The sequence below is a fragment of the Poecilia reticulata genome, linkage group LG23 (genome assembly GCF_000633615.1).
Source record: "Poecilia reticulata strain Guanapo linkage group LG23, Guppy_female_1.0+MT, whole genome shotgun sequence".
Classification (NCBI taxonomy): Eukaryota; Metazoa; Chordata; class Actinopteri; order Cyprinodontiformes; family Poeciliidae; genus Poecilia; species Poecilia reticulata.
This window is the reverse complement of record NC_024353.1, coordinates 7,266,510-7,292,932: the sequence shown is the minus strand read 5'-3', so window position 1 is coordinate 7,292,932 and position 26,423 is coordinate 7,266,510. Positions and strand designations below refer to the sequence as shown.

Here is a 26,423-nt window from a genome sequence, read left to right as displayed (position 1 = left end):
AAATAGTGAAGAGGAAATAAATTAGTTGTTTTCTGTTTCTTTTGCTATAGAAATAACTCTTAAAAGTGTGGCATGCATTGTTGAATTTAGGCAAAAAGTGGAATTATGGTCTCATCAGAGCAGAGCAAGGCGATAAAACGATGGGGTGTCCAAAGTCGGTCCTCGAGGGCCAACATCCTGCATGTTTCAGTTCTCTCCCTATTGGTAGCAACAACCTTCTCAGCAAGTCAATGTTCTCCTTAGGCCTTCTAACGAGCCATCATTTGATGCAGGTGTGCTTAACCACGGAGTGAACTAAAACATGCAGGATGCCAGCCCTGTGTCAATGTGTTGAGGATTTGCCAAAGCAAAGATAATCTATGAAGCTAATCATGTTTTCTTCTGTAGCTGGCCTGAAGACGTTAATGTTTTAATGGTCACCGTGGTCAACACATTGCATTAATGTTCAGTAAGTGTGACAGAAAAGTAAAACAAGAAAAGTAAAACAAGAATTAATTAAACACGTTATTAAAAATTCCGTTTTTTAAATCGTCCCTCAAACGCACCTTCATAGATGCAGTAGCACAAACGCAGAAGTAACGGGTAGAGAAAGTTTACCGGGACTGGCATATTTCGGCAACAAATACTTAAAACAGCCGGTTTTTATTTATTTATTTTTTATCGGGACCAGAAAGACGGTTTGAAAATGCTTCAGTTTTCACTACAAACAGGAGGAACTACAGCTCAAACTGCAGCAGCTAACTGCTAATGCTAAGTAAGTTGGCTTTTCCCCGGATGTTTGTTTGTTGTGTTCAGGATGTTCAGGTTTGATAGTTTGGGTTGTTACTAGTTTTGGCTTTCAAGACTGTAGCTAAATGTCTGCTTATTTATTTAAATCATGTCAGTTTCGGTCCAACATACTTGTACATTGGCGTCTGTTTTGTAGTCTCATGTTAGTTAAATGAACTAATACAACTTCCCCCAGGCCTTCACAATAAAAGCTTAAGGTAAATTAAGTTCTTGTTAGACATTAAACAGCGTATTTGTGTTTTAGTGTTGGTTGCAGTATATATAATACAGAAATCAATCTGTGTGGTTAATATGAATGTAAGTTGTTCTTGCGTTGTTGCTCAGAAACATTCTTATTGCTTATTATCACTTTAAACAAAAATCTACCAATGATTTAGGTCTGAACTATGTTCTTGAATATGTAGACTGTGTCAGTATCTTGTGTTAAAATTTTCTCAGACGGGGAAAAAATATTAATATAGATTTTGTCCTCCAATATGGCGAACAGGAAGTTTGGGAAATCAGACTATTTCAGCTTAAAAGCACTTATTTCTGTCCTTGATAAATGAGCGAAATCTTTATTAAAACCTAATATTTTTTTATTCTCCTTCATACATTAGTTGATTTGGTGACTTTAAAATTTATAAAGAAGCATCCGGTGAATTAAGATTTCGTTGAACAAATGTTAAAAGTTGTAAGTTTGAGAAAATATAAAAGTAAAACATTTTTCTATGTTGTCGTCAGAGCGTTTTTGTAACGTTTTTGAAGCAAACAGAGTGAACGTGAGCCGGAGAGAGAGGACGGGGATGGGAGGAGGGCAGATTATGGAAATCTCAGTAAATAGATGCAACAGAAAATGGAGAGATAGATGGTGAGGGGGTGAAGGATGGAGGGAGAGTAAATAAAACGGACTGAGTCTGAAAGCAGCCGCTGATTAAACTCAGGCTGTGGGCAGCAGCCGCTTCTCCTTCTCATCTTCCTCCTTCCCTCCGCTTTCAGCCTCCCATCCCCGCTTCCTCCTCTCCATGCCGGCGGAGGTCTCCGCGGGGCTGCCATGGCGAAGATCCGGGTGTCGTACGAGTATTCCGAGGCTGAGGACAAGAGCATCCGGCTGGGTTTGTTCCTGATCGCCTGCGGGATCCTCAGCCTCTTCATCCTGGGCTTCTGCTGGCTCAGTCCGACGCTGCAGAGCCTGCAAAGCAAGCCGGCCAACTGCACGGTGAGCCCGGCGGCGAGCTGCGCTGCGCTGCGCTCCGGTGGGGTCAGAACCGCGGACCGAACCCGCACCGAGCTGAAATTATACCGGTTAAAGCGATTAATCGCGCTGCAGGTTATTTATGTTACTAATACAGTTTTAGTTTTGAATAAACTTTTTTGGTAGATTAAAAAATGCACTTGGAACTAAAATATATTTGGTACTTTTTTTAGTCATCTGGTCCAGTAAGAGTTTGATTTAGCGTGTTAATTATATTTGGGAGCCCTTAACGGTGCCGTATGCATCTATTTGCATTAATTTTACGATGTTATAGATGCAGACTCTGAAGCTTGGTCGATAACCCATAAAACAGTAGATTTAAATGTGTTTTATTGTGGTTTACTTTGGGGATAACTTCATGGTGCCCAGAAAGGAAAGCCATGAATGATTTAGAACTGCACCACACAGTTTGTATTGGCAGTCATTTCCATTTTTTATTATTTATGTTCACAGTTATGTTTTTGCCAGTCACATATTTTACAAATTGTATTGATCCTTTTTGAAGTTTCCAGTTTTATCTAACAACTTTGAGTTTTAACATGCTGTGCATTCACAGCTGATAATCCATTTAATTGTTGGAAGTGGGTTATTCTCCTCTGCTCTCTGACACCAGCAGGGTCAGATGTGGTTGTTTGTGAAAGTCCCAGTAGATGGGACATTTCTGAAACGGTCAGTCCCGACCATCTGGTACCGGCAATGCATCACATTCAGTCACTTAAACCCCATTTGTTCTGATGTTCGGTTTGAACTTCAGGAAATCAGCTTCACCTTGTCCACATGTCTTGAGGACTACCTAATAAAGTCTCTGCTAACAGAGTGAAACATTTCAGGTTTAAATACAATAATTTGTAGTTAAATTGGTGAAAAACATGGGAACAAAAAAAAAAGTTGGGTCATAAAACTGAACTTAACCAGCAAAATAACCTGCAGCTGCAGAATTATTCATATCAACACAAAGATGGGAGTTAGAACTGCATTTATGTCTGCTGAAAAATTACTGATGCATTTCACTGGAGGCTTTATTTTGCTTACTTGGTGTTCATTAAAACTGCAGTATGTAACTTTTACCAAAAAAAATGTTTTTTGCATATTTGTTAAAACTGTTGCCAAGTCATGATATGAGAGATAATCTGTGAAAAGATCGATTGCCTCCACCTTCGAAACAACCAATCAGAGCCAGGAGGCGGAGCTTAGTGCTGTCAATTATCCTCGTGTGCTTGCAGCTACATGTTCCAATTGCAGAAGCAACTTATTGTTACTGGAAAACAATTTCATCAATGGCTATGCTAAGTAGTCTTAGCATTCAGAACAGACTCTGCTAGCTGCAGCATAGCAGAGATCTAGGGGTGCTAAACGGAGGGTGATTGACAATGCTAAGCCCCGCCTTCTGGCTGTGATTGGTTGTTTTCGTTTAGCACTGAGACAGCAGAGGAGCTTGATTTTATTTTTTACTTCACTGATTATTTGTCTCTTGGATTCAACAAATATGTAATTTTAATAATGGATAAAAACATCAGCTTTAATATGACCAGTATGTGTAATACTGTTTAGATTCCAACCTGTTTGTAATGTCCAGTTAATTCCTTTAACGGTGAAGAAGGCTGTAGTGATCAGATGTTGCTCAGTGTTGATCAAGATGATGCAAAGTGAAGGTGATCAGTGGAATATGATTGATCTGATCTGACAAGATCTATAACGCTGAGCTGTCACTCATCATCCAGGGAAGCTTGGTGCGTCACAGCCTCACTGACTGCACAGTTTAATTACACTCCATTAATTTTAGTCCAATTAGTTTAATGATAGATTAATAGTTTGTATCAAATTCGGCTCAAATCAGTTTAATTTACTATACTACTGTCCATTCACAGGGAGTTTTACGCCTAATTACAGTAAATATTATATTAAAGTATAATCATCTGGAGACGCCTTGACTGAACTGAATCATTGACTCTGCAGAAATGTAGTCCTCCTGCAATCCAGTTGCTACAGAAGTGCTCTATAAACTAAGTCTATTTAAAACCGTCTCATAAAAACTAAGAAACTGCAGATCTGATTCTAAATGGTGTAATTATCTGCCATTTTAGCACTACAGAGTTTGGTTACGTGTCAGAAAAACACACGTTAGTCAACTACTGAAGTTTATCTAGTTTTTCTACATAAAGAAACTTCAGCACACTTTTGTTGTTTGAGGAGAAAGTGTTACACCAGCTGCTGAGTGAACCCTGCTCTAATTAAAGTGCTGGATAAGAAAATACAATATTCTCAAAATCAAGTTTTGTTTAAGTGTGTGACTACTGGCTTTGGGTTGTTGCAAATTTTTTAAAATTCTGCAATGGAAATCTGGACTTGCATAACTTTGGCTAGGTTCACACATCAGGTGTCAAGGTTCAATTCCAGTTTATTGCTGAAATCTGACAAATTTTTCTGTCTGATTTTGACCATATTTAATTATACAAACTTCTTTGCAAACCTTTTACATCCCCAAACGTTGACGTCACGCAGCAGCTCGTTGTTTCTAGAGCTAATATTGGACGCCACAGTTTATGGATCGATTTGAAGGTTGTTGAGAAATGAGAGCCGACCGTATTGTCGCAAAATCATAAGAAGACAAAGACTTTCTTCAGACGTTGTTTATGTCCGAATTTATCGCGTCTGGCTTCTTCTGGTGCCGAAATATTACGCTTGACTCGCATCAATGACATAAAAGTTGGATAAAATGAGACGTGATCACTCAGACTGCAGATGATTTGAAAACTATTGGATACACATAAAATTTAATACCACAGACGAAAGTGGCACAAATATGATTTTTTTTTTTTGTGGTGAAAGATCAGACAGTCACTGAAAAAGTCAAATATAAAATGGGGGGGAAATTTTTATCTGCGTCGCATTTTCCTGCTGTGTGGACGCAGCTTTGTGGCCTATAGACTTGAAATCAAGAAATATAATAATGACAACTTTACATTATATTAGACAGTATTTAGCTGCTTGTTTCTGTCGTCTTTTTACAGTTTTGCTTTAATTCCATGAACATTTTATTGTCATTGTCTTGATTTATTTCTCATTGGTTTCCATAGAAACAGTAATTGCTACACGCTGTGTTTACAGTGGTTAGCAACTCTTTTAATCTTCATCACGTTTGTGGAAGATTATACTTTGAAGTATCATGTGTTCACAAATTGGACAAAAGCCAAAAGTATACTTAAGTGTTTGCTGCCTGATGTTTGCGTATGATTGGAGAGCTCAGCTCTCGGTGCAGCCATCCGTTTTGGCAGCAGCAAGTCAAACAACCTGATTAAAGCAGACGGACTCTTTTTGGTGAAGTGCTGTGGTTCCCTGACAACTGACTGAAAACAGAGAAATGTTTCACAAGCTGCTTAACACAACCAGCCATGTTGAGCATCAGGATTAGTGTTTTTGTAGAGGAAAACATTTTTTTTTCTTTTAATGAAGATTCAAGACCATGGCTGTGAACACACTTGTCTGTGTTTTCTCACCACTACTTTAAGTTAAAGATGGCGACTTGATTTCCAGACTCGGACACAAGTCATAAAAACAGTATTTTCAAACTTGACTTGGACTTGGACTTCAAAGACTTTAGGTTTTACTCAACCACTAGAGACTTAAGATGTAATGTAGGCATTGAACTATAAAGACTAAGTTTTACTCTGACAGTAGATCTCAAGGACTAGGAATGGAAATCTACCAACCTTTAAGACTAAAGACTAGGTTTGAATTGGCCTTGGACTCAAAAGACTTTAAGTTTTGGATTAGATTCAAGAGTTGATTTAGACGAACGTTCTAAAGACTAAAGATTTTGCATCGGCCTAAGCTGTAAAATCTCAAACTTTGGCTTAGACTCAGGTTTTGAAGAAGCCAGACTTGGCTGTAAAGAAGAGACAAAGTCTTTATATCATTGAGTGATAAACAAAACTCTAGTGTTGTTAAAGGATCTAACTTGTTTTTCATCATCAGAAGCACCAGGATGGATTTATTTTGATGGATTTTTCTGTCTATGCTAAGAAGCTTCTGTTACTGGCCACTAATAAATGTAAAGTCTTGTATTAGTAAGAGGTCGGTTCTGTACCAGGAGACCAACATGACCTTTAGTGTTGACAATTAAATGTATTTTTTTTAAAAATAGTCAAACAGTCAGCCTCAGACAGATGTTTTGTTTCTGTTTTAGTCATTTTAATCTTTTCGGTTGTCGATGAAAAGTGGATTTGTGCAGCTCTTTAGGCTGTGGCATTTCAAAGCCTTTGGGAATATATGCATGAAATGAATTACAGGCTTCCAGCGCCTGCACTTTATGCTGTGTGCTGCAGATGATGAATTTATTCAGATGATTTATTCGGCTGTTAGCTTATTGCATCATCTTGGACTGATGCTCATGCGTCATTTGGAGGGTTTTTCCCTGAGTTGTGCAGGTTCTGGTCATGCGGTAGAGCGCTCTTCCAATGTGCCATTAGTGAATCTGTGACATAATAAATCATAACTCAGAAAACTTGAGTTTACTGCAGCTCTTTGGCCTGTTGAGTGAAAACCGTCTGACTTTTATAGAAGCAGATTAGATCGATGGCGTCGTCTCCGTGTGTTGTTTGTTCATCCGTCTTGTCGTTTCAGTCCGCTAATGAGAGGTCATCACTCCTGTAGCAGAGTCCACTCCTCTCTCATCTTTTGCACAAACTTCTACTGTGGATTAGTTATTTCCAGTTTTCTTGTCTTCTCTAGTTTCCATGACAGAGTGTGAATCTTCTTTGTAAAATGTCGTTGGTTTTGGTCCTGTTACAAACTGTCCTGTATTGATTGGTAGATAAAGTCTAAAGAAGGTTAATTGCTGCGTCAAAGTCCAGTGGTGAATGTCAGCAGTGACAAAAGACACTTGCATGCATCTCAGATGTTGCACTGGATATGATAAGACGGCATTATATTTCTGGCAACAGACCCAGGATGTTACAGGGTACTTCTCTGGAACTTTCAGAAATTTCAAGGCATTAATTAAAGCTTCCTATCCTTGAAAATACAAAGTGATTTCCCAGAACTAAACATATTCATTTTGTTTTTGGTGAAGACGGTAAATGATTGGTGCTTCTGCTGATCATCCATCTTGTTTTGCAGGTGGTGTCTGTGCTGCGTCCTGAGGAGATGTTTGAGTGTGTTTTTACGTGCGGAGCCGACTGTAAGGGAACGTCGCTGTATCCCTGCTTGCAGATCTTTGTCAACAACTCCGAGTCCAACTCCGTGGCGCTGCTGCACTTCGACGAGCAGCAGCTGGTCCTCAATCCAAAGGTAAACACCTCTGGGTCTCTGAGATCCAGCAAATATTAGAGCGGCATCGACCTGTAACACAACTTTACTATCGGCAAGCATGAGTGACCTTTGTTGAAGCTGTTGGGGGAAAGTTTAGTTTTCAACAGCTGGATTAATCCTGAGTAAGAGAAGCTGGGTAACTAATCATGGCTTCGTCTTTCACTTTGTGATTTCATTGTTTTTTTTATTTAAACTTTTCGGGTTTTTGTTTAGAGTTTTCTTCGCTCTGATACAGTTTAGGAAAAGTTCTCAAGTAGATTTTTCTCATCTCTGGACTGATGTCTTTTATGTTTAGGGGTTTTGTTTGGTACTAGAAACTTTTATTGACAATTACCAGACAGGAAATGTTAGCAGGAGGAGATGTTAACATGAATATTTAAATTTGTATCATTTTGTATCTGTACACCAACCTGCAAATTGGCCTGAGGAGGGAAATCACCCTATAATCTGCCAAGATCTACATGCTGACGTCATAGATGTATAAAAGATTTCAGCTTTTAGTTTTTTAAGTGAAGTTTATTAGTGGAGTTTGCAGCCAACAGCTTGTCTCTTAAAATCTCACTTCACCTGTTTTCATTCTGAATCTGCACCAAAATAAGGAGTTTGGCCTTTACAAACTGTTGGGGTGACTTACACTGGTTACAAAGCATTTAGATGAGCGGAAACTGATACATTAATTCAAACAGCACCTGTAGTAAAGGTACGCAGTTCTGAATTATCCATCCATCCATCCATTTTCTTACACCCTTGTCCCTTAGTGGGGTCAGGAGGTGCTGGTGCCTCTCCAGCTAATGTACCGGGCTGGACACAGGACAAACAACCATGCACACACACACTCACACATAGGGGAAATTTGGAGAGGCCAATTAACCTGACAGTCATGTTTTTGGACTGTGGGAGGAAACCGGAGTACCCGGAGAAAACCCACGCATGTACAGGGAGAACATGCAAACTCTATGCAGAAAGACCGGGGCCGGGAATCAAACCCAGAACCTTCTTGCTGCAAGGCAACAGCTCTACCAACTGCGCCACTGTGCAGCCCAGTTCTGAATTAGTAGAGATTAAATGTAAAAACTTAGAATGATGTGAAACATGAAGATAAAAACAGAGGCACAGCTGCAGTGATGCTGTTATTTTCCATCAGAGAGCCAGGAGTGTTTGCCGGCTCGGTTTTTGGATGGCAGCCGTCTAAATCTATTTCTGTTCAGGACTTCAGAGACACACGAGGCGTTTAAAAACCCTCGTCGTCATTAAGAAGCAGCTGATGGGAGACGTGTCACATCAGGTTTTCAAGTGAACTTCTCAGTTTGTTTAAAATCTGAGCTGAGCCTTCGTGATCAGGGATCAGAACAGCAGACTGCAGCAAAAGCTGCAAATGCCACGTAAAAGTTACCAGGAAAAACTGCAATTCTTCTGTGGAGACGGTTGTTGCTAAGGCTACAACTTAGCAATGACTAAAATAACTTTTTTTGTTCAGTCCTTCATTTTACTAATTAAACGTGACTGCTATCAAACTTCTAACCTTAAAGCGCAGAAGAAGAACGAAGATGGCTCTCTTCGGCGCTCTGATGACAGAAGTAATAAAGAATTGAGCCGTTTATGGATAAGTTTATTCAACAGTGGAAGCCAACAGGATCATCACTAGACTGTAACAAGACAAAAGAAGCTGATAAACTATTAGCAAAGCTGTTTGTGGAGCTTTGACTGAAGTCTGTTTGGACGTGAAGTCAGAACCAAGAGTGGTTCTTTTTGACACAAACTGCTTTCATAGTTTCAGAATCATGATTTTCAGTCGTTGTTTACGTCGTCTGCCTTCTTCTGGGGCAGAATTATTATGAATTACGATGCATGTCTCTCACCAACGTTGTATGTTGGATAAAATGCGACATGACCGTTCAGACAGAAGACGCTTTGAATAAAAAAATCAGATGTCCGATTTAGTTCAAATCAGATTTTTTTGGAGTGGAAAGATCAGATTTGTCCGTTCAGACTGTCGAGAAAAAATTAGCTGCTTGCAGCTGTAGACTTGTTCAGGTCAGAAACATTACATCTAAGTAAAAAATACATCTGTAAAATCCATCGTCTTCCACTCATTCTAAGTAAGTTGGTAAAATAACTGGTCCAAAAAGTAAAAACAATTCTCCCTCATCCCATCAACCTTCTGTCCAGCTCTGTTCCCAGCTCAGAGGAGATGCAGAGCAGCTGCTTTATGAGACACTTCATCACTTCTCTCAGAACAGGAAACACAAAATACACTTTGTACAGGCAGATCAAAAAGTTTAGTTGTAACTTTCAGGTAGTTTGGGTCAAATTTTTCCTGGTTCATGCAGTAAGATTTTAAAATTGTTCTTGTCGGCACATGTTGGGGACATTGCCAGCAATTAACGTCAATTAAAAGCTGCAGTCGGCCTGAAGACCGTCGAGTTTAAAAATATTCTGTTTTTTAACACTTCAGATCAGCTCCCACCTCTGTTATGTGCTAGATGGAAAGAAAACAGTGGCCCTTTTACAACCCGAACATGTCTTATTCAGTGAAGTAGAGATTATCATTTAATATGTTAAGCTGAAGTCTGAGGTGTTATTTCCAGAGAGCAGTGAACGCAGCACAGCTGGTGCGTTCAGGTGTCTCCACCATCTGTGAGATTCAGACCAAAATAATAAAACGGCACTACATTAACCCAGAAGTTTACTCCCCTCCAACCTCGCCACACGGCTGTGCTGTCGCCACGGCAACAGAGTAAATATAGAGGGCAGAGATCTCGCATCGGCTATGGCGCTCCGTCACCAAGGCGACCGATAATGTGGAGACGAGGAGATGGAGGGAGGGCGAGTCACGCTTCATTCAGGAATCCTTTAATCTCCCCAGAGGGAGAAAGGAAACCTCGGAGGCTCCGCCCACTGCTTACATCATCACCATCATCATCACTGCCAGGTTAACCTCAGGGATTAAACTCTGTTTATTCTCAACCAATCACACAGGAAGGCAAACAAAAACACAAACCGCTAGGCCATGAATGAATGCAGAATAATTATAAAGAGTGAAAAAGTAATCAGCAGGTTTAGGGTGTTTGTTGTTTTCCCATTTTAAAGAAAAGTGAGAAAAAAAAATGGCCTAAATTAAGGATGCGTTTTTGAAAAGTTGCTCAGATTTACTGTATAAGAAATAAAGTGAATTATTTTTTGTTTTTGACCAGTAACAAATTGGGTTGTACATTTTGGATCATTATCCTGCTGAAAACTGCAGCAATGTTCAGTTTTCCGGAGAATTCCCTATGCTGAGCACTCTGATGAGGCTCCCAGGCTTTTTGGAAGAGAAACGATCCCGCAGCCTCACAGATCCTCCCCCGTACTTAGCAATGTGCTGTCAGGTGTTTAACTTATTCTGGGGTCCAGCTAACAGGACCCCAGAACTCCTCAGTTGATTCCCAGTAACCGGATCGCTCCTAGAGATGTTTAGTATTAAAATAAACTCTCCTTGTTTCACATCAGGATGTGAAAAATAAAAAAAACTCCACAAGTCTGGAAAAAGTCGGAACTTTTTGACTTTAATAACATCTAAAATCACATCAGGAATTAACGTTGGAGTCAGGATAATCCATCTCTTGTTACCATGGTGACGTATCATTGCCTTCATTTATTTGAATCGTCATTTTTGCTTTATTTTAAAGTGTAACATTTTGAAGTTAAATTATATTAAACATTAGTTTAGAGCTGGACAATAAATCAATAACGATGCATATTGAGATAGATACGTGATCAATAGACAATACGTCTGATGATATTCACTGAGCTCCAATCCAGAACCAGACAGCAGAGGAAAGGCTGCAGCTGCTCAACCGCTAACGCTCTCGTTCTCCGGTTGCCTAGCAACAACCTGCTGAGTAACTGGCGCAGCAGCAGTTTAAGGTTTCACCACTGTGCCTCATAACTGCTTCAAAATTAAAAATGTGAAGTGAAAACTGTAGATTAAAACTGAAAAAGTCACGCCTCCAGTTTGGCTGTATTTTAGACATTTAAAACAAAAAACTAATTAATACTTATTGATACGGACTGATATGAAGCGATTACATTGTGATGCGTTTTTCAACATTATCGCCCAGCCTTGTATTAACCTAGTAATTATGTTGCAGCCTGTTAGTTGTGGATCATTAGCAGTTAACCAGCTGCAGGTACACACAGCTAATGAGTGATCAGACTGAACACTAGAAGTTGTAACATTAATTGTAGAGAAATGAAAGCATGAAGTTTGAGCCCTTCAGCATCAGAAGTGACTGTAAACTCGGTGAACTACAGCTCGGCTGTCTGTGCAGCTGTTACTGTATTTGTGACTTCTAGCTGCTAGAGCTCACTGACGGCAAATAAACAGAAAATAAAGAACATTTCATTTACCTTTAACTCCTCCTGAGCTCTGTGACCTTTCACCAGCAAGACACGCAGGCAGCATTAATTGCAGACTCGTCTGAAATGGACTTTGTGGATGTAAACCGGCTGACTGAGAGCCAGATGAAGAGAGTTTTTCTCCCACTTAATTGGTGTTGTGTCTATAGGGGGCGGTTAGTTAATGGAGCCGCCCGCAGACTAAATGACTGACATGACATTAAGATCTACGTCAGCTCACAGTCTGTGTATGTGAAGCAAAGATGTTCAAGAAACAAACCCGGGAGATGGATCACTACACATCCTTAACATGAACTAGTTCTTTAAACCCAGTTCAGTTTGATGTTCATAGTTCACCATCTAAACCTTTTGAATTGAGTTAATATCTTCACTTTCAACATTTAATTCCCCAAACTGCTTTTCTCATTCATGTTTTTAATGATTTTTTCCAACATATTTGACAAAAAAGTGCTATTGTAGACACATTGTAAATACAGTCACCTTTAACCTTTGAGATTTGTTTCTTTTTTCTCTCTCAACTGAGAACTGGGGGATTCTGTTTTCCCAGTTGGAAAGATGGAATGCCATACAAAGTTGGATTTCCAAGTCCCACTACCAAAGTTATGACTTGAAAGGCCACTTCCTGTTTCAAGATGGCCGCTCCTCGCATCAACATGATACAGTGGAAACGTGTTTAGCTCCTGCTCCTCTAAACAGAACAAATTGAAAGTGGTTCTTGCTTATGGAAAGTAAAACTTAAAATGATGTTTGTAAGAGTTATTGCAGACAATCTTTTCTGGACGCCGCCATGTTGAAATTCTGACGTCAAACCCAGCTCCGAGTTTCCATTTCCCAATGAGTTAATAACTCATTTTAACAATGTTATGACCACAAAATTAAAATAAATTCAGGTCAATTCCACATATTTTTGTCTGTGAGGGAGTTAAGCCACCATGATGTTTGTTTTTAATGAAATCTGATAAAATCACTCATTCTGTTGTTACGGTAACTTACCTGCAGGCTGGTTGGAGAAAATGGTTCAGTGCTGCAGCTTTTCTGTGCATCATTTCCCTCCCATAACTCAAAATGAAAAACGGTGAAGTCCTCTGATCAGAGTGCTCTAATTTACATGGTAATGCATCAACACACACTCAGGTTTGATGGTTTTGTCACATTTTAATTAGAGCTGCAGGTCTGCGTGGTTATCTGATGAAAAACGGCACTTCATCATTTTCTATTTAAGAGGAGCTGGATGTGCGCCGAGCTCGGAGTGCTTTCGTTTTTAAAAAAGGATTCATTAAACCTGACTCCGAGCCTTAAATTGAGACGACCCTGCCCTTCAGTGGAGCCATAATAACGTCCTCATGAGGTCCAAACCTTCAGGAACAACTCACATCATTTTTATTATCCTTCTAGACTTTTCCTGTTCTTATTTCTACAGATCATTTCTGTTGGAACAAAAATGAAATGAACTCCTGACCTCAATAAAGGAAAGATGGCTCCGGGTGTGCATGCGTGTGTGCATGCGCGTGTGTGTGTGTGTTTATATGGATGTGATCAGAACATTTGCTGCCCTCGAAGCAGTGGAGATAAATCCAGGTTTCCTTTTAGGTTGAAAAATGTTTAAAGGGGGCATTCTATATTTTTATATTTTCGTTTTGGTTTCTACTGCTTCTAGAAACCGCCCAAGCACTTAAAAAAAACCATCCTGTCGGTTTTTGGCAATAAGTTAATCATTTTTGGTGTCTGGAAAATGAGCCGTTTCAAATACTTTCCAATTGTTAAGTCACACTGTGCCATTACCTGGCAACCCCAGCAGAGATCCCTCGTCAGCTGGTTTTACCGCTGTATGACCTGTACAATGGCTGCTGGAAAAGACGAATTTGTTGATGTACCATCCAGAAACCACTTCCTACATTCTAGTTGGTTGTGCAGGAGGCGCTACTAATGCTTTTTAAATATGCACGGTTGTATAATTGCTCATCTGTTTGCAGATATTTTCACCTGCTAGTGTAAAAGTTGGGTTGGGGGCGTGGCCAGCACCAGCTTATTTGGGTTTAAAGTGACAGGAGGCCAAAATAGGCAGAACTGAGCTGACTAAATGTCATCATCTAAATATGATTTTAATGAACATGTTTTTTATCACCTTATGCTAACCTGCTCAAGGAAGTATAATGGGTCACCTTTACCAGCGGGTGATTAAAGGAAATGGATCACCTTCCCTGTGTTGGGAGGTCATTAGCTGATTAGTCTGTGAACTCTGGTTGGAGTTCAGAACATACCTCTGTTTGATCATAAAACATAACTTTCATCAAAGCCCGACTCTTTGCACTGCAGCCTCTGTTAACCCCGAACATAGCAGCGTTTCTACACGTTTGTTCTGACAGTGTTGGTTTCCCAGAATGCTTTTCACTTGTTCTGAAAGGTACTACATCCTTCCCTGAAAGTCTTTCTATCCACCTAAAGCTGCTTTGGCTCCACCAGTGATCTGTAAAACCTCCACACAGATGTTGGCTGTGATGAGGATTACTCCACATGATTTCAGAGCTCATTTCTCAAAGAGATTTTGTTTGTAGCACGTAGCTCCTGCTGCAGCTGTCCCTCCAGTGGTTCAAACATGATTTTCTTCCTTCTGAATGGAAATCCAAAGGTGTATTAGCAGGACGGTTAGAAACCTGCTGCTTTTAGCGGCTGAAGTGATAATAAAAACAAACTAAATGTTTTTCCATTTTGCTTTCAAGCAGCTCCACTGTTACCTTTTTTTAGACACGTAAATGGACAGCCTACGGACATTTACGTTTTCTGATCCACTTTAATAAAGTCCAGTCCGTTTAAAGTTTGGTTAATTTGGTGAGGTGTGAATCTGTAATTGGTCTAAACAAAGTGAACCCAGTCCGTCTACAAACCTCGGTCTCAATTCAGTTGAAATTGACTTTTCCAAAATAAGGAATCGACTCCTGCACAAGGCATTCTGGGTAAATAAAACCAGAACAAATACAATGCTACCTTTAGCAGGAGAAATGACTCGTTGTCTTTTACAAAAGAGAAATCCTAAAACCGCTAAAATCTGACGCCGCTCCATTTTTGTTTACATTTTGTGAAGACGTTGCACTCAGTGTCGTCTTCAGACATTTTTATGCCCTTTCCTTCAGTGGCTCTTGTTGCAGCGCCCCCACAGGCGAGGAGGGGAACATGTTTGTTAAAGGGTTTGGTTAGTTTTGAAAGGGAACCACAGCAGCTGAAAATGTAACAAATGTTGCAGTTTTGATCCCCAATCGAACAAAATCTACCAGACTATCAGGTGTGAATTTCACTCAGCAAAACAATTTTAAAAGTCCAGAAGAAAACCCAGGTTTACAGGCAGAACATGTGATTTTAGCTGAAACAAAGTGACAACCAACAGACAGGATCACATTTTCATGGGAACTAAAATGACATAACGCAGTAAAATTTTACATAACTCCTGCTGTTTTGTTTACTAAATCTATTTAGATTTTACATTTTTATTTAACAAAGCCAGAGTATGTCTGAAACGTTGATGGCAAAGTACAGGATGATAGTTTAGCTTCCAGAATCTTTGTGTGATAATTAGGAATCGTTGAGATGGTGATCAAATCAATCCTGGTTGATTTATTGAGCCTGCAGACGAAAGCAGCTGCAGACCTCTGGCCTTGTTCCAGCGAATCAGATGGATTAGAGACCAACCTCCTTCAGTTTCTGTCATCTAAAGAGCAAATGTCACCAGTTCTGGGCCTAAAATCCTTCATGTGGCGTCTCAATAATGAGACGGCGACACGAACATGATGTGACAGAAAAGAGACGGAGGAAGGAAGAGAGGAGATGGGGCAGGTGGGCGGCCTCGTTCAGCCAATTACTGCGCCAGTAATTTCCTCGTTTATGACTTAATTATGTTATAAATGTAAATGATGAGATTTGTGGGTAAGAAGAGGACAACACTGCACACACACACACACACAAATACATTATTAATTCATATTCAGAGTCTCAAGTCTTCATCATTCTTGTAATGTGGCTGATAATCTATCAAACTGATAATATATCAGAAACAAGATTGTTTCCTTGAGAGCTCATTTTCTTTAAATTAAATTACATATTTGCTAACTTAAGGCACTTTTTCAGTTATTCTTTCCTTAAATAATTTATTAAATGCCAAAGACAAAACTGGCAAATGAGTAAATAAAAAAAATTGCTTATTTTTTGTCAAGCTACTTTATTATTTACCTCCTACCTTTATATTCCTACAAGTGTGTTTTTTTGTTGTTACAAACTCTGTTAAAGTTTAATTACATTTCTGAAGTTTTCTGAAAATAATATTATCCAAATATTATGGCCAAAGGTTTGGATGTTGTTTTTGATCTTTCAGATATATAATTGTTTAGTAAAAATAGATTTTATAAAAGCAAAACAAAAAACAAAATAGTTTTTATTGTATTTTTTGCTCTGACAGAAATTCAATAAACTACTTACAGAAACATTGCGGCTGGAGAAACGATTTCCTGGATCATCCAGAACTTTATGCTGAGTTTCATCTGCAGTGAGGAAATACAATTCAAGCTAATTCAATAAAAGTGTATTTGTCCCAGAGGGGAAAATAAAAATAATCAAATCCAGGAGGAGGTCAATTTATGAAGTTTCTTCAGCTGCTTGTTCCTGCACATAAATTACACATTTGGTCAGTTAACGTGGTTAAAAACTCAAATTTATTCATCTTTGGGTCGGGTTGGTGGATCCTGGTCCTGGAATCCTTAAAAACCATTTAATGTAGTCACAACCCAACTCTAAGTTCTGTATGAAGTCCTTGAAAGTGATTGATATTGAAACTCCAGAGTTTAGTAATATAGTTCAATTTAACATTTGATTAAAAGCCGAATTTTGGAAAACGTTACTTACAGTTGAAACCAGATATTTAATTTAAAAAAAATACACATTATTTTCTCTCTCTGAAGTTATATCAGACTAATCTTTTCTTATTTTGTCAGCTGGAATTACCAAAAGTATTTGTATTTGCTAAATTCCAGAAAACTACAAAAATATTTTATATTTAAGAACTTATTTTGACTAAAAAATGTCCTTTATCTTAACACAAAATGTTTGGATTCTTTTAATGTATTGAATATTTATTATTCTTAATGCCTCTGTGAATCCCTTTGGCAATCCAATCTCTGTAATTGGAATAAAGAGTTGATGTATTTTATACGTTAAACAAAGTTATTGAAATTGGGGGATTTTTTTTTGTTAAATCCCCCAATGTGAGAAACATTTGAAAACATAAAATTTCACAAAAATATTAACAACAGTAATACATTTTATAAAATGAGTTAAAACATGTTTTTTTTAAGTTGATTTGTCTTGTTTTTATCTCCAAACTGTGCTGCTGGAACAGTTTGAAAACTTACTTTGACAAGTTCTTGAATGTTTCTGAGGGAAAAAGTGAACAAATCCTGATTTTTCTTGCGCCTCTAATTTATTTCCTGATTTGGGATTTTTTGGATGACTTGTGCATCTCATCTTCAGACTTGGCTTATGATTTAATCAGGCGGTCTTTAATTAGACGATGTTTGTTTCAGTCAGGATTTAACGTCTCTACCTTGATGAAGTTATCATGATGCAGCAGAAATGCTCAGAGCTTTTCTGCTGAGTCATGGCTGTCTGTCAGACAGGTAGACGTGGCTTCGTGTTAATCCGCTTAGACGAGTCAGACAGAAAGCCTCACAGATCCTGATTATCTGTTTAAATTCATTACAGAAACAAACGCTGCGCTTCCATAACATCAGCACTTTCTGCTCTGCTGTCAGATTACAGAAAAAACACAAAATCTCATCAAACGTGGCTCATCTTCAGTCGTTATCTTCTTCTTGGTGGCTTTACAAACCCATTTATTTTGTTTTCAAATGTTTTGTGGTTAATTTCTGTTGTGGCTGATTTGTAAATTCTTTTTTATTATTATTTTATCTTTATTAATTTATATTTTTCCATGTTAAAGGTTGTATACCCATCCAGTCAGCTGGTTTGTAAATTCGACAAACATTTTTCACGTTTCTTTATGTTTTCCATGCTGGTGTTTGATCACGTTTTGATCACGTTTTGGTTCCTTTTGTTGTCGTTTTGAATTGATTCAGACTCATTTCTGCCTCTGTTCATGTTTTGCTGCTCAGCCTCTCGTGTTTTGGCCTCATATCCGGTTTGGAGGCTGGAAGGAGAACTTTGTTTTCTTTCTGTCTCTGTAATTTCAGTCCAATCATGAAATCGCAGAGTTTCTCTCCTTGGCTGATCTGATCAGCCTGATGGGACGTGATGGATGCTGCTGTGCTCACAGTTAATTGTTTTCAGTGTCTGCTGTCATATTAATGTTTCATCATTTTAATTTAAGACCATTTGGACCAGAACGGAAATGTTGTCAAAAACGTTCTTTGGAAAGTTAATTTCATTCTGGACTGGTTTAATATCAGACATGGAGAATAAAAAATGAGACATTTACTCCTGTATCGGCATAAAGGGCTTGATTAAGATGAAGATGTTTTCCTTTTAATCTGGATAAAATGATTACTGACTGTTTGTTTTTTTTGCAATTGAAAAAGTTTAAACTGACACAATTTTATAATAACCAAGTTTTTATAATGCGTAGAATCACGTTTATCCACACTTTGTTGCATATAAATCAGCTTTTATTAGAGGATGACGGATCGATCCAAAATATTGATATGAAGTTATCAGTATTTTCTAACAGGGTAATTATATTTATTGGCCATTTTAAGCCTCCAATATAGCAACAGTAACAGTCAGTTACTCAAACACGAATAATTGATCACAATTTTTGAGTATTTATTACCTAATTGATTTGTACATAATCGCAATTCAGACTTTTTAATTCTGGACCTACAAATTAACCAAAGTGTGAAAAAATGAAAACTAATAAAAACTAAACAACATTGAACTCGAAATGAAAATTGGTAAACACACTGTAAAAATGAATTAAAACTAACAAAATTCACAATGAGATAAAGCTAAACTATAATAAAACTGCAGTTAAAAAGTTGATATTCCTGAATGCACCCTAACTGAGCCCTTAAATTAAAGAGGATTTTTGTTTTAATGCTTCATTGTGGAAACTGAAACCCTGATTTAATGACACACCTGAGTTTAGATTGATCTAAATAAACTCTTCTTCTCTGGTTCTGCTTTTCAAACACTTCAGACGGTTGGAATCCATTCACCTCTCCTGTTGCTGTGACTAAAATAAGACGAGGCTCTGCCAGCTGAGAACATGTGGAGATAAACCGATGGCAGAAAAATGTCTTTAAAAGTGACGCCCTGACTGCGGCTTCGCAGCGTTTAAACGTGTCAGTCGCTCCGTTTCTTCCTCTCGCTGCTTCTCTCCGCTTCAGGTAATTGTCGCCTCACAAACGCCGCGGCCAGCCGGCCAATGGCGCGCACCTCGCCCCGTGACGTCGGCGGCGGGCCGCCCTGCCGGATGATTGCGGTTGCCATGCCAACGGGCCGAGGTTACAATCGCAGACGAGCGCGCTCCTGCCTGCAATAAGCGGCCTAAATGAGATCGATGTGGAGTGTGTGTGCCGTCACGACGAGGAGAGCGGCTGCAGATTCACACTCCCTTCAGGATGTAGTGGCAGCGTGAAAACAGCAGCTCATTTACATTCCTCTCTGTGGCGCCGCCGTCACTTCAGGGGCTTCATATTCAGAGCGCTGATGCGTTCAAAGACGATGTGGAGTTTAATAAACCTAAAGCTGAACGAGTGTTGCCACTTAGCCTGATCCTCCTGCAGGAATAGTTTAATATTTTACAGACAAATTCAAGTTTCTGCAGCCCTTTATCTATTACAATGAACAGGTGGTTCTGGTTGAAGTTCGTCTTTCTGCAGAGAGAAAACGCATTTACCTCTGGGAAACATTTACAGAGGAAGTTTTATGTGTTTTCCAGACATATAAAGACATTTGTGATATAATCAAGTATATAGATGCTGTGTAGATCAAATATGACTGAAAAGAAATTTTACTTTGTAATTTAACACTTTGAAATTTGGTCTCTGTCCCTTTAAGAAGCTCCTGCTCTTCCTGATATTCCACCTTCAGGAAGTCATCTCAGCATGGCTCCTCTATTAACCCTTTAACATTCTTGCCAGCGTTGAAGATGTAGCTCTTAATGAGCTGAGCTGGTCCACCAGGTGTTTGCTGATTGCTGCTGGCTAGTCTGAAGGAGCTGAGTGGGGGAGCGCTGCTCTGTGAGGAAACTTGGAAAAGCCATAAGTGGCTCTTTGGACCTTTCACAATAGAATAACTTGGGCTAAAAATTAAAAACAACCAACATACATTTCGATATACATTTCATACATTTTCATACATTTCGATATAACAAATGCAGGTTTTTAAACAATTATATTTGCATTGAATTTTCACAAAGAATGACAAGAAAAGTACTAGTATATGTTCTCAAATCTGTTTTTAGCTTGAAATCTGTACTTTTTAATTTTTTTACATACTTTTTTATCCTACAGAACAAAATTCACCCTCTTTTTGCTCAAATTCATCTTTGTTTTAAATTATAAAAACAGAAATAAAATGGTGAATCTTTAAAAATAAATTTCTAGTAGTAGATCTTTATCTAAAATTATAGTCAGACATTTTTAGCTCTAAATGACTAGCCGGATAGTGAAAATGACTCCAAGTTATAAAGGTTGTAGACCTCTGGCCTAGTCAAAGTCCAAACCTCAACTGAACTGAAATGCTACACTTGAATGAACTGAAGCAACAGAGTGACATCTGAGCTTTAAAATGACTAAACTGACCTTCTTCTGTGATTGAAACTCCCCACCTTCTTCTCCCTCTCTACCAATCACTCCATCACCAGAGCAACTTCTGGTTCCTCCAACCAGGCAACAATCAGCCTCCTGCTATGAAACGCGCAGAAAGTAAAGTTGTGTTCAGCGGCTCAAAGTAAAAGACAGCGACAGACGCCTCTGAGCCAATCACTGTTCAGCTTTTCAGCTTGTTTTTGACCTCATTACGGCGCCTCCTGCAGGGCAATCAGTGACACTTTTTAGGAGAGGTGTCAGATGAACAGTTCTGTATATATTCATTCATTTAAAGAGGCAGTATCATTTAAAATGTATTCTTTTTTTCAGCTTTTAGCTTTATCATAATAACATGATGTAACTGATTCCTTCATGCATGTTGGAGAAATCCTTTAATCTCCATGGAAACCATTCAACTGTGCAAATCGATAGGTGGACCTAGCTCCGCCTTCGAGACGCAGCTCAAGCACTGCCTCTTTTCTGTCATTTTAACCATTTCACATTTTCTACAAATAAATTTAAAAAAATGTTGCTTGGAATTTTGGAGACATGTTGGTCGTTCAGAGAATAAAAGAACAATGTTCATTTTACTCAAACCTAGGCCTATCAAAAGTAAAACCAGAGAAACTGATCATTTTAAGAAGTCTTGAATTTTTTCCACAGCTGTATAGCATTTTTATAACAACAGAAGGTAACATAGTTACTTGATTTTGCTACACTGCAAAAACACAAAATCTTACCAAGAACTTCTGCTCTACTTTTTAGTGCAAATATCTTGGTACACTTACAAAAAAACTTCTCAGCAAGAAGTACAAGCTGGTTATAAATCAATAATTCTTTAAAATGGCCAAAGAACTACTAGTTCTATTGGTAGATTATTTTCACTAAAAACATTTTTCCCATGTTATAAGTGAAATAACCAAATGCTAGATTTTGTGTTTTTGCAGTGTATAAAGTGGCACCATAACATTTGTCTAAGATGTAATTGATCTCTTTTAGTGTTTTCTGTGTCCCCAGTGCTCCTACGTCCCCCCCTGTGAGAGGGACAACCAGAAGAACAAAGACAACGTTCTGCTGTGGGAGGATTACTTCACCAAAGAGGTCGGCAGCCAGTCCTTCACCTGCTTCTTCAACCAGCAGAGGAGGTGAGACACAAACACACACTCGTCCGTCTCCAGGTGCGAGACGGACAAATTAGAAGCAGGAGGACGTGTGAGGGTGAGAAAGCTGACAGATCGATCTCACCTCAGGAGATTACAGACGGCTGTCCGGCTTTAAGAGCTGCTGCGTCTGATAGAAGATTATCCACTTCCTAAATGACTGGCTGGGATTTGTGACCCTGCTGAAAAAAAAACCATTTCCTGGTTATTGCATCTCAACGCCAGAGTTGGGTTGTAACTAGTTACATTTACTTGAGTAACTTTTTGGACAAAATGTACTTTTAGGAGTATTTTTACTTTTATTTTGGTAACTTTATTTTGTTAGGACTTTAGCCAGATTAACCGCATCATAAATTAAAACAAATAATTTCCATTTGCATGATTTATTGTTTTTTTCTTTCTACTAAAAACCGATGATACAAGTTTTCAGTCTGGTGTTTTGGTCTCGACTAGAGCATTTTTTAAGAATAGCTTTGTTTACATTTTTTGTTTTTTATTTATTTTGGATATTTAGAATGTCTTCCAGTTCCAGTGTTACATATTCATTAGCATTTAACGTTTATTAATCTTTGAGAATGAGTTCTTGCATTATATTACTCAAAAATTGTCTTCGAACATCAATATTATCGTCTGGGACAATTTATCGTCCAGAAAAATGTGCTATCATGACAGGCCTGTTGCTACACTTAGTAGTTATGGAGACGATGATGCATAAAATCCAAAAAAATTATGAGCATCGGCGTCTTGAAAAACAGAGTTTGCACCAAAACTCTTTATTGATAAACTTTCACATTTCACCACAACCACAAAATTCTGTGTATTTCTTCATCATGCTTTGTTTTAATTTTTTACTAATAAATGTGTAGCATGCATTTGTTTCCATGCCTCTCAGAAACTCTTAAACAAAATCTAGGGATATGATTGTTTTTCTAACAAAACCTTTTACAGCGTGCGGTGCGACCACAAACTGATGAGACAAAGAAAAACCGAGGAGCTGGTTGTGTGTGTCAGCTTTATCCTCCTATTATTCAGCCGCTGCTTACCTGTGACCTCAGCTGCTTTTATTTTTATCTCTGCAGCAGAGTGAGGACTCTGCTTCGTAAATGAGGGCCCAGCGGGAGCTTGTTGACGCTGCACATCGGCTCTTCGGTCATTTAGACGGAAAACTAGAGCACTGCACGCCGTTTTATTTAAAGATTTAAAAAAAAAACACATCTGGGCTTTGGATTTATGCGTTTCTGGAAGGAATGTGTAAATATAACAGCAGCTAAAACGTCACGACGATTGATTTTTCTGAACCAGTTCTTGGCTGTTTTAAAGAGTGTTTAATTTAAAGAGTCCCCAGACGACTGTTTGAGTTTGAGACTTTGGACTCGAGTCGCATTTCAGGCTCAAAAATAACATTTCAGACTTGACTTGGACTCGTGGTCAGAGACTCGAGTCCCAGTTTTTATCAGGTTAATGAAAAGTGACAGGAAGCCGATGTCTGAGCTAAAAAACCTTTACTGTGAAACAGAGAGCTGGATTATTAGCCAGTGATGTTGGTTGATTATTATGGGATGTTAGCAACTCATAGCAATCTGTTAGCGTTAGCTTCAAGACTGCATAAATGTCTCTCCAACAGAATGACTGTGGATCATTTCACAACAAATTAAACGTAACCTACCGACTGCTAAGCTATCTGCTGAATTACAGGGGCACTTCCTGCTGGAAATGTCAAAATAAAAGCACTTCCTGCTCCACTTATTTAGACGTTTAATACTCATTTACTTTCTCCACTTTGTCCCATTCATTGTGTTGCTATTTATATGTTGAACATATTTGCTATTTAGAAGTCTAAATAAATAATTTCCCAATATTGTTAAGATTTCTCCAACTCAGAAGAAGAAAACAATCCAAATCTGATTTAATCCAACGATGAAGTTGTTAATTTAATCACTATAAATGCTAAAAGTTTAAATTCATCATTAACAGCTTTTGATTTCTTTCTAGTATTTTTCTATTTCTAATTGGTAAATCTGATCAATTTTCATATTAATATAAATCAGGATTTAGCAGATTTTTTATCATTAATTAAATGCGAAATTATTAAAAGATAATTGATCATAAAAAATTGATAATAAATATTGATATTAGTTTAATAGTTGCTTCTATGTTGGATACAGAAACTAAAATGTTGCTGCAGCTGGAAAGTTGGACATTCATGGACTTTTTTTTTTCTCAGTGCAGGAAGAAGTTTAAACTTTTTTATTATTATTTTCTGCAAGGATTAAAGTCTTTTCAATAGTTCTGAAGAAAAACTAAATCCAGTTACTGTGAAATGAGAACGTTATTAATATTTCTGACCTTTTCTCAGAAGCACGGCTCATTACCCCGGTAACCAATCGAGGTGCGGCATGCTGCTGCATTACATGCCTCCATTATATAAATTAGCTTTACCTCTGCTCATTAGAGTTTTTTCACTAAAATGTCTCTGATTGGACCTCTGGGGCTTAATAACACGGGACTAAAGGTTCTTTTTATTTCTGAAAAAAGATGCTTAATTGAACTGGAGTTCAGAAATATTTAAATTTACCTGAGAGATTCTTCAGTTCAAGTAGGAAACCTGTGTTGGGGCTACAGCTGCATCTTGGCTCTAGAACCAGTTTAATTTTCCACAGCCATCTGCTACTTTGCACATAAAATCCCATTAAAATGCATTGAAGTTTTTCCTGTAACAAAGCAAAGTGGTACCGGTGTCAGTGGGTGGGAATACTTTTATGAGGCGCTGTAGGTTTTTACACAAAGCACCAAAATGGCTCCCATCGCAGTGAAGCAGCTCGATGAATCAAAGAACGAATGCTGTGAAATCATTTGTATCTGTATTTCTAAATGCTGCCAGGCCTTCAATTAACTTCACCACATGGTGTTTATAATTTAAAACGGTTGGTGCAAAACTTCTGATCGGATGTCAAAACTGCCGTTCGGGATTACAGATATCTGTAAAAATCTAAAATCAACTAAACTGGTGGTTTTAAGTAGTTTGTTGTTTTTAATATAACCAGTTGTAGAACTGGAAATGCTTTAGTTGAAAACCAAACAAACTGTTTGTGTCTTTATTGTGTTTATCTGAAGCAAAAATCTTTGGGTTTTTTCATAATTGTTTTATTTTCAATTTTTTTGCTGCGTGGTTTCCACGCATCCTTAAAACGTTTTTAAGAGTCTTAAACATATGTATCTAAAAATAAGGCATTAAGGTGTCTTAAATTCATTAAAACTAATTTTAAAGTGTTAATCACTGGTCTTACATTTTGTCATTTCTTCCTCAATAGTTTTCCATTCTTATATATATATTCCAATATATCAGAATAAAGTTACGAACTCATTAATCCTCCAATTGATTTCTGGTTTTTTTCTGATTTTCCAGGCCTGACGACGCTTTGTGGCAGCGATCTAATTTATTTATTTATTTATTTTTTTGCTTTTTTACTTTTAAAGCTCGTCTTAAAACCCATCTATTTTACTTGGCTTTCAATACCAGCGGGATCTAGTTTTAAATTGTATGTTTTTGTTTTTAAACTAAGTTTTTTTTTAATTATTATTATGTTGTGTTTTAATGTACAGCACTTTGTATCAGCTGTGGTTGTTTTAAMGTGCTTTATAAATAAAGTTGGTTTGGTTTGGTTCCAAATCAAAATGCTGCAGAGTGTCCTTAAAAGGTCTTAAACTAATCTATCTAAATTTGGGCCTTAAAATGTCTTAGATTCAGTTAAAAATGTAAGTGGGCCTTAAATACATTAATTGTGAATCTTAAATTTTGTCATTTCTTCTTCGATAGTTTTCCACTCATGTATTTAATTTTCAATATCTTTGCTTTCAAATTAACATGCTGCGTGGTTTCTGCACATCTTAAAAAGTCTTGCATACATCTAAAATTAAGGTCTTAAAGTGATTTTTTTCAAAAGTAGGTCGGCCTTAAATACGTTAACTGCAGGCCTTAAATTTAGTCATTTGTTGCTCAATAGCCTTCTGTTATAAATATTCATATATTTGATAATAAATCCTCAGCTTGATTTCTGTTTCTCTGGTTTCGCAGGCCTGACGACGTGCTGTGGCAGCGTTCCCATGACACCAGCGTCCTGCTGCACTGCGTCCTCTGGCCAATGGTGTCTCTCCTTCTGGGCACGCTCATTGTGCTGCTGACGGTTTGCGCTCGCTCCCTGGCCGTCAGAGCCGAGGCGCTGCAGAAGAGAAAATGCTCCTACGAGGTTTGCCAGGACTTGTCCATCACCACCTCTGATCGCCGCGGCAACAAACCCGGGGACCTCCTGGCAACGAACTCTGACCCGGAGCTGTCGTCGCCATCAAGGACCCTTCCTCTGTTTGAGGTGCCGGTGAGGCGACGGGATCGGGAACATTGAGCCGGAGAGGAAACTTGCTTTCTCAACTGGAGCCGCTGATGGGCGACTGGACGCCGCGGAGAGCCGCGATGAAGGGCTGCTGTGATCTTCATCAGGAGGAAGATGAGGGTAAATCCATTCTGGTGTGTGTCGGGTTCACCTGAAGCTCTCTAGCAGATCTTCTCATTCAGCCTGATCAGCAGGAGCTGAATCCACCTCAACCGATCCCACATTTCATCCTAAATTAGAAAGTCTTCTGAATTTCCTATCAAAGCTTTTATTTCTCACATTTACACTACAAAAACACAAAAATTACCAAGTAATTTTGGTCTGGTTTCTAGTG

General features: G+C 38.4%; 1 protein-coding gene across 3 annotated transcripts; it reads left to right on the top strand.

Annotated features, from left to right (window-relative positions):
- The first annotated feature begins 348 nt into the window (after nucleotides 1–348).
- Nucleotides 349–26,423, top strand: LOC103459347 (calcium-activated potassium channel subunit beta-4). 3 transcript variants are annotated; one of them, XM_008400847.2, is made up of 5 exons: nucleotides 349–448; nucleotides 1,768–1,987; nucleotides 7,142–7,312; nucleotides 21,541–21,686; nucleotides 25,777–26,423. In XM_008400847.2, exons 2-5 carry the CDS (start codon nucleotides 1,823–1,825, stop codon nucleotides 26,099–26,101), a joined length of 807 nt encoding a protein of 268 aa, XP_008399069.1. In that variant the 5' UTR covers nucleotides 349–448; nucleotides 1,768–1,822; the 3' UTR covers nucleotides 26,102–26,423. The 3 variants fall into 3 exon arrangements, with proteins under 3 accessions (XP_008399069.1, XP_008399068.1, XP_008399073.1); XM_008400846.2 differs by lacking the exon at nucleotides 349–448 and adding an exon at nucleotides 458–754; XM_008400851.2 differs by lacking the exon at nucleotides 349–448 and adding an exon at nucleotides 460–754 and having other exon boundaries at nucleotides 21,559–21,686.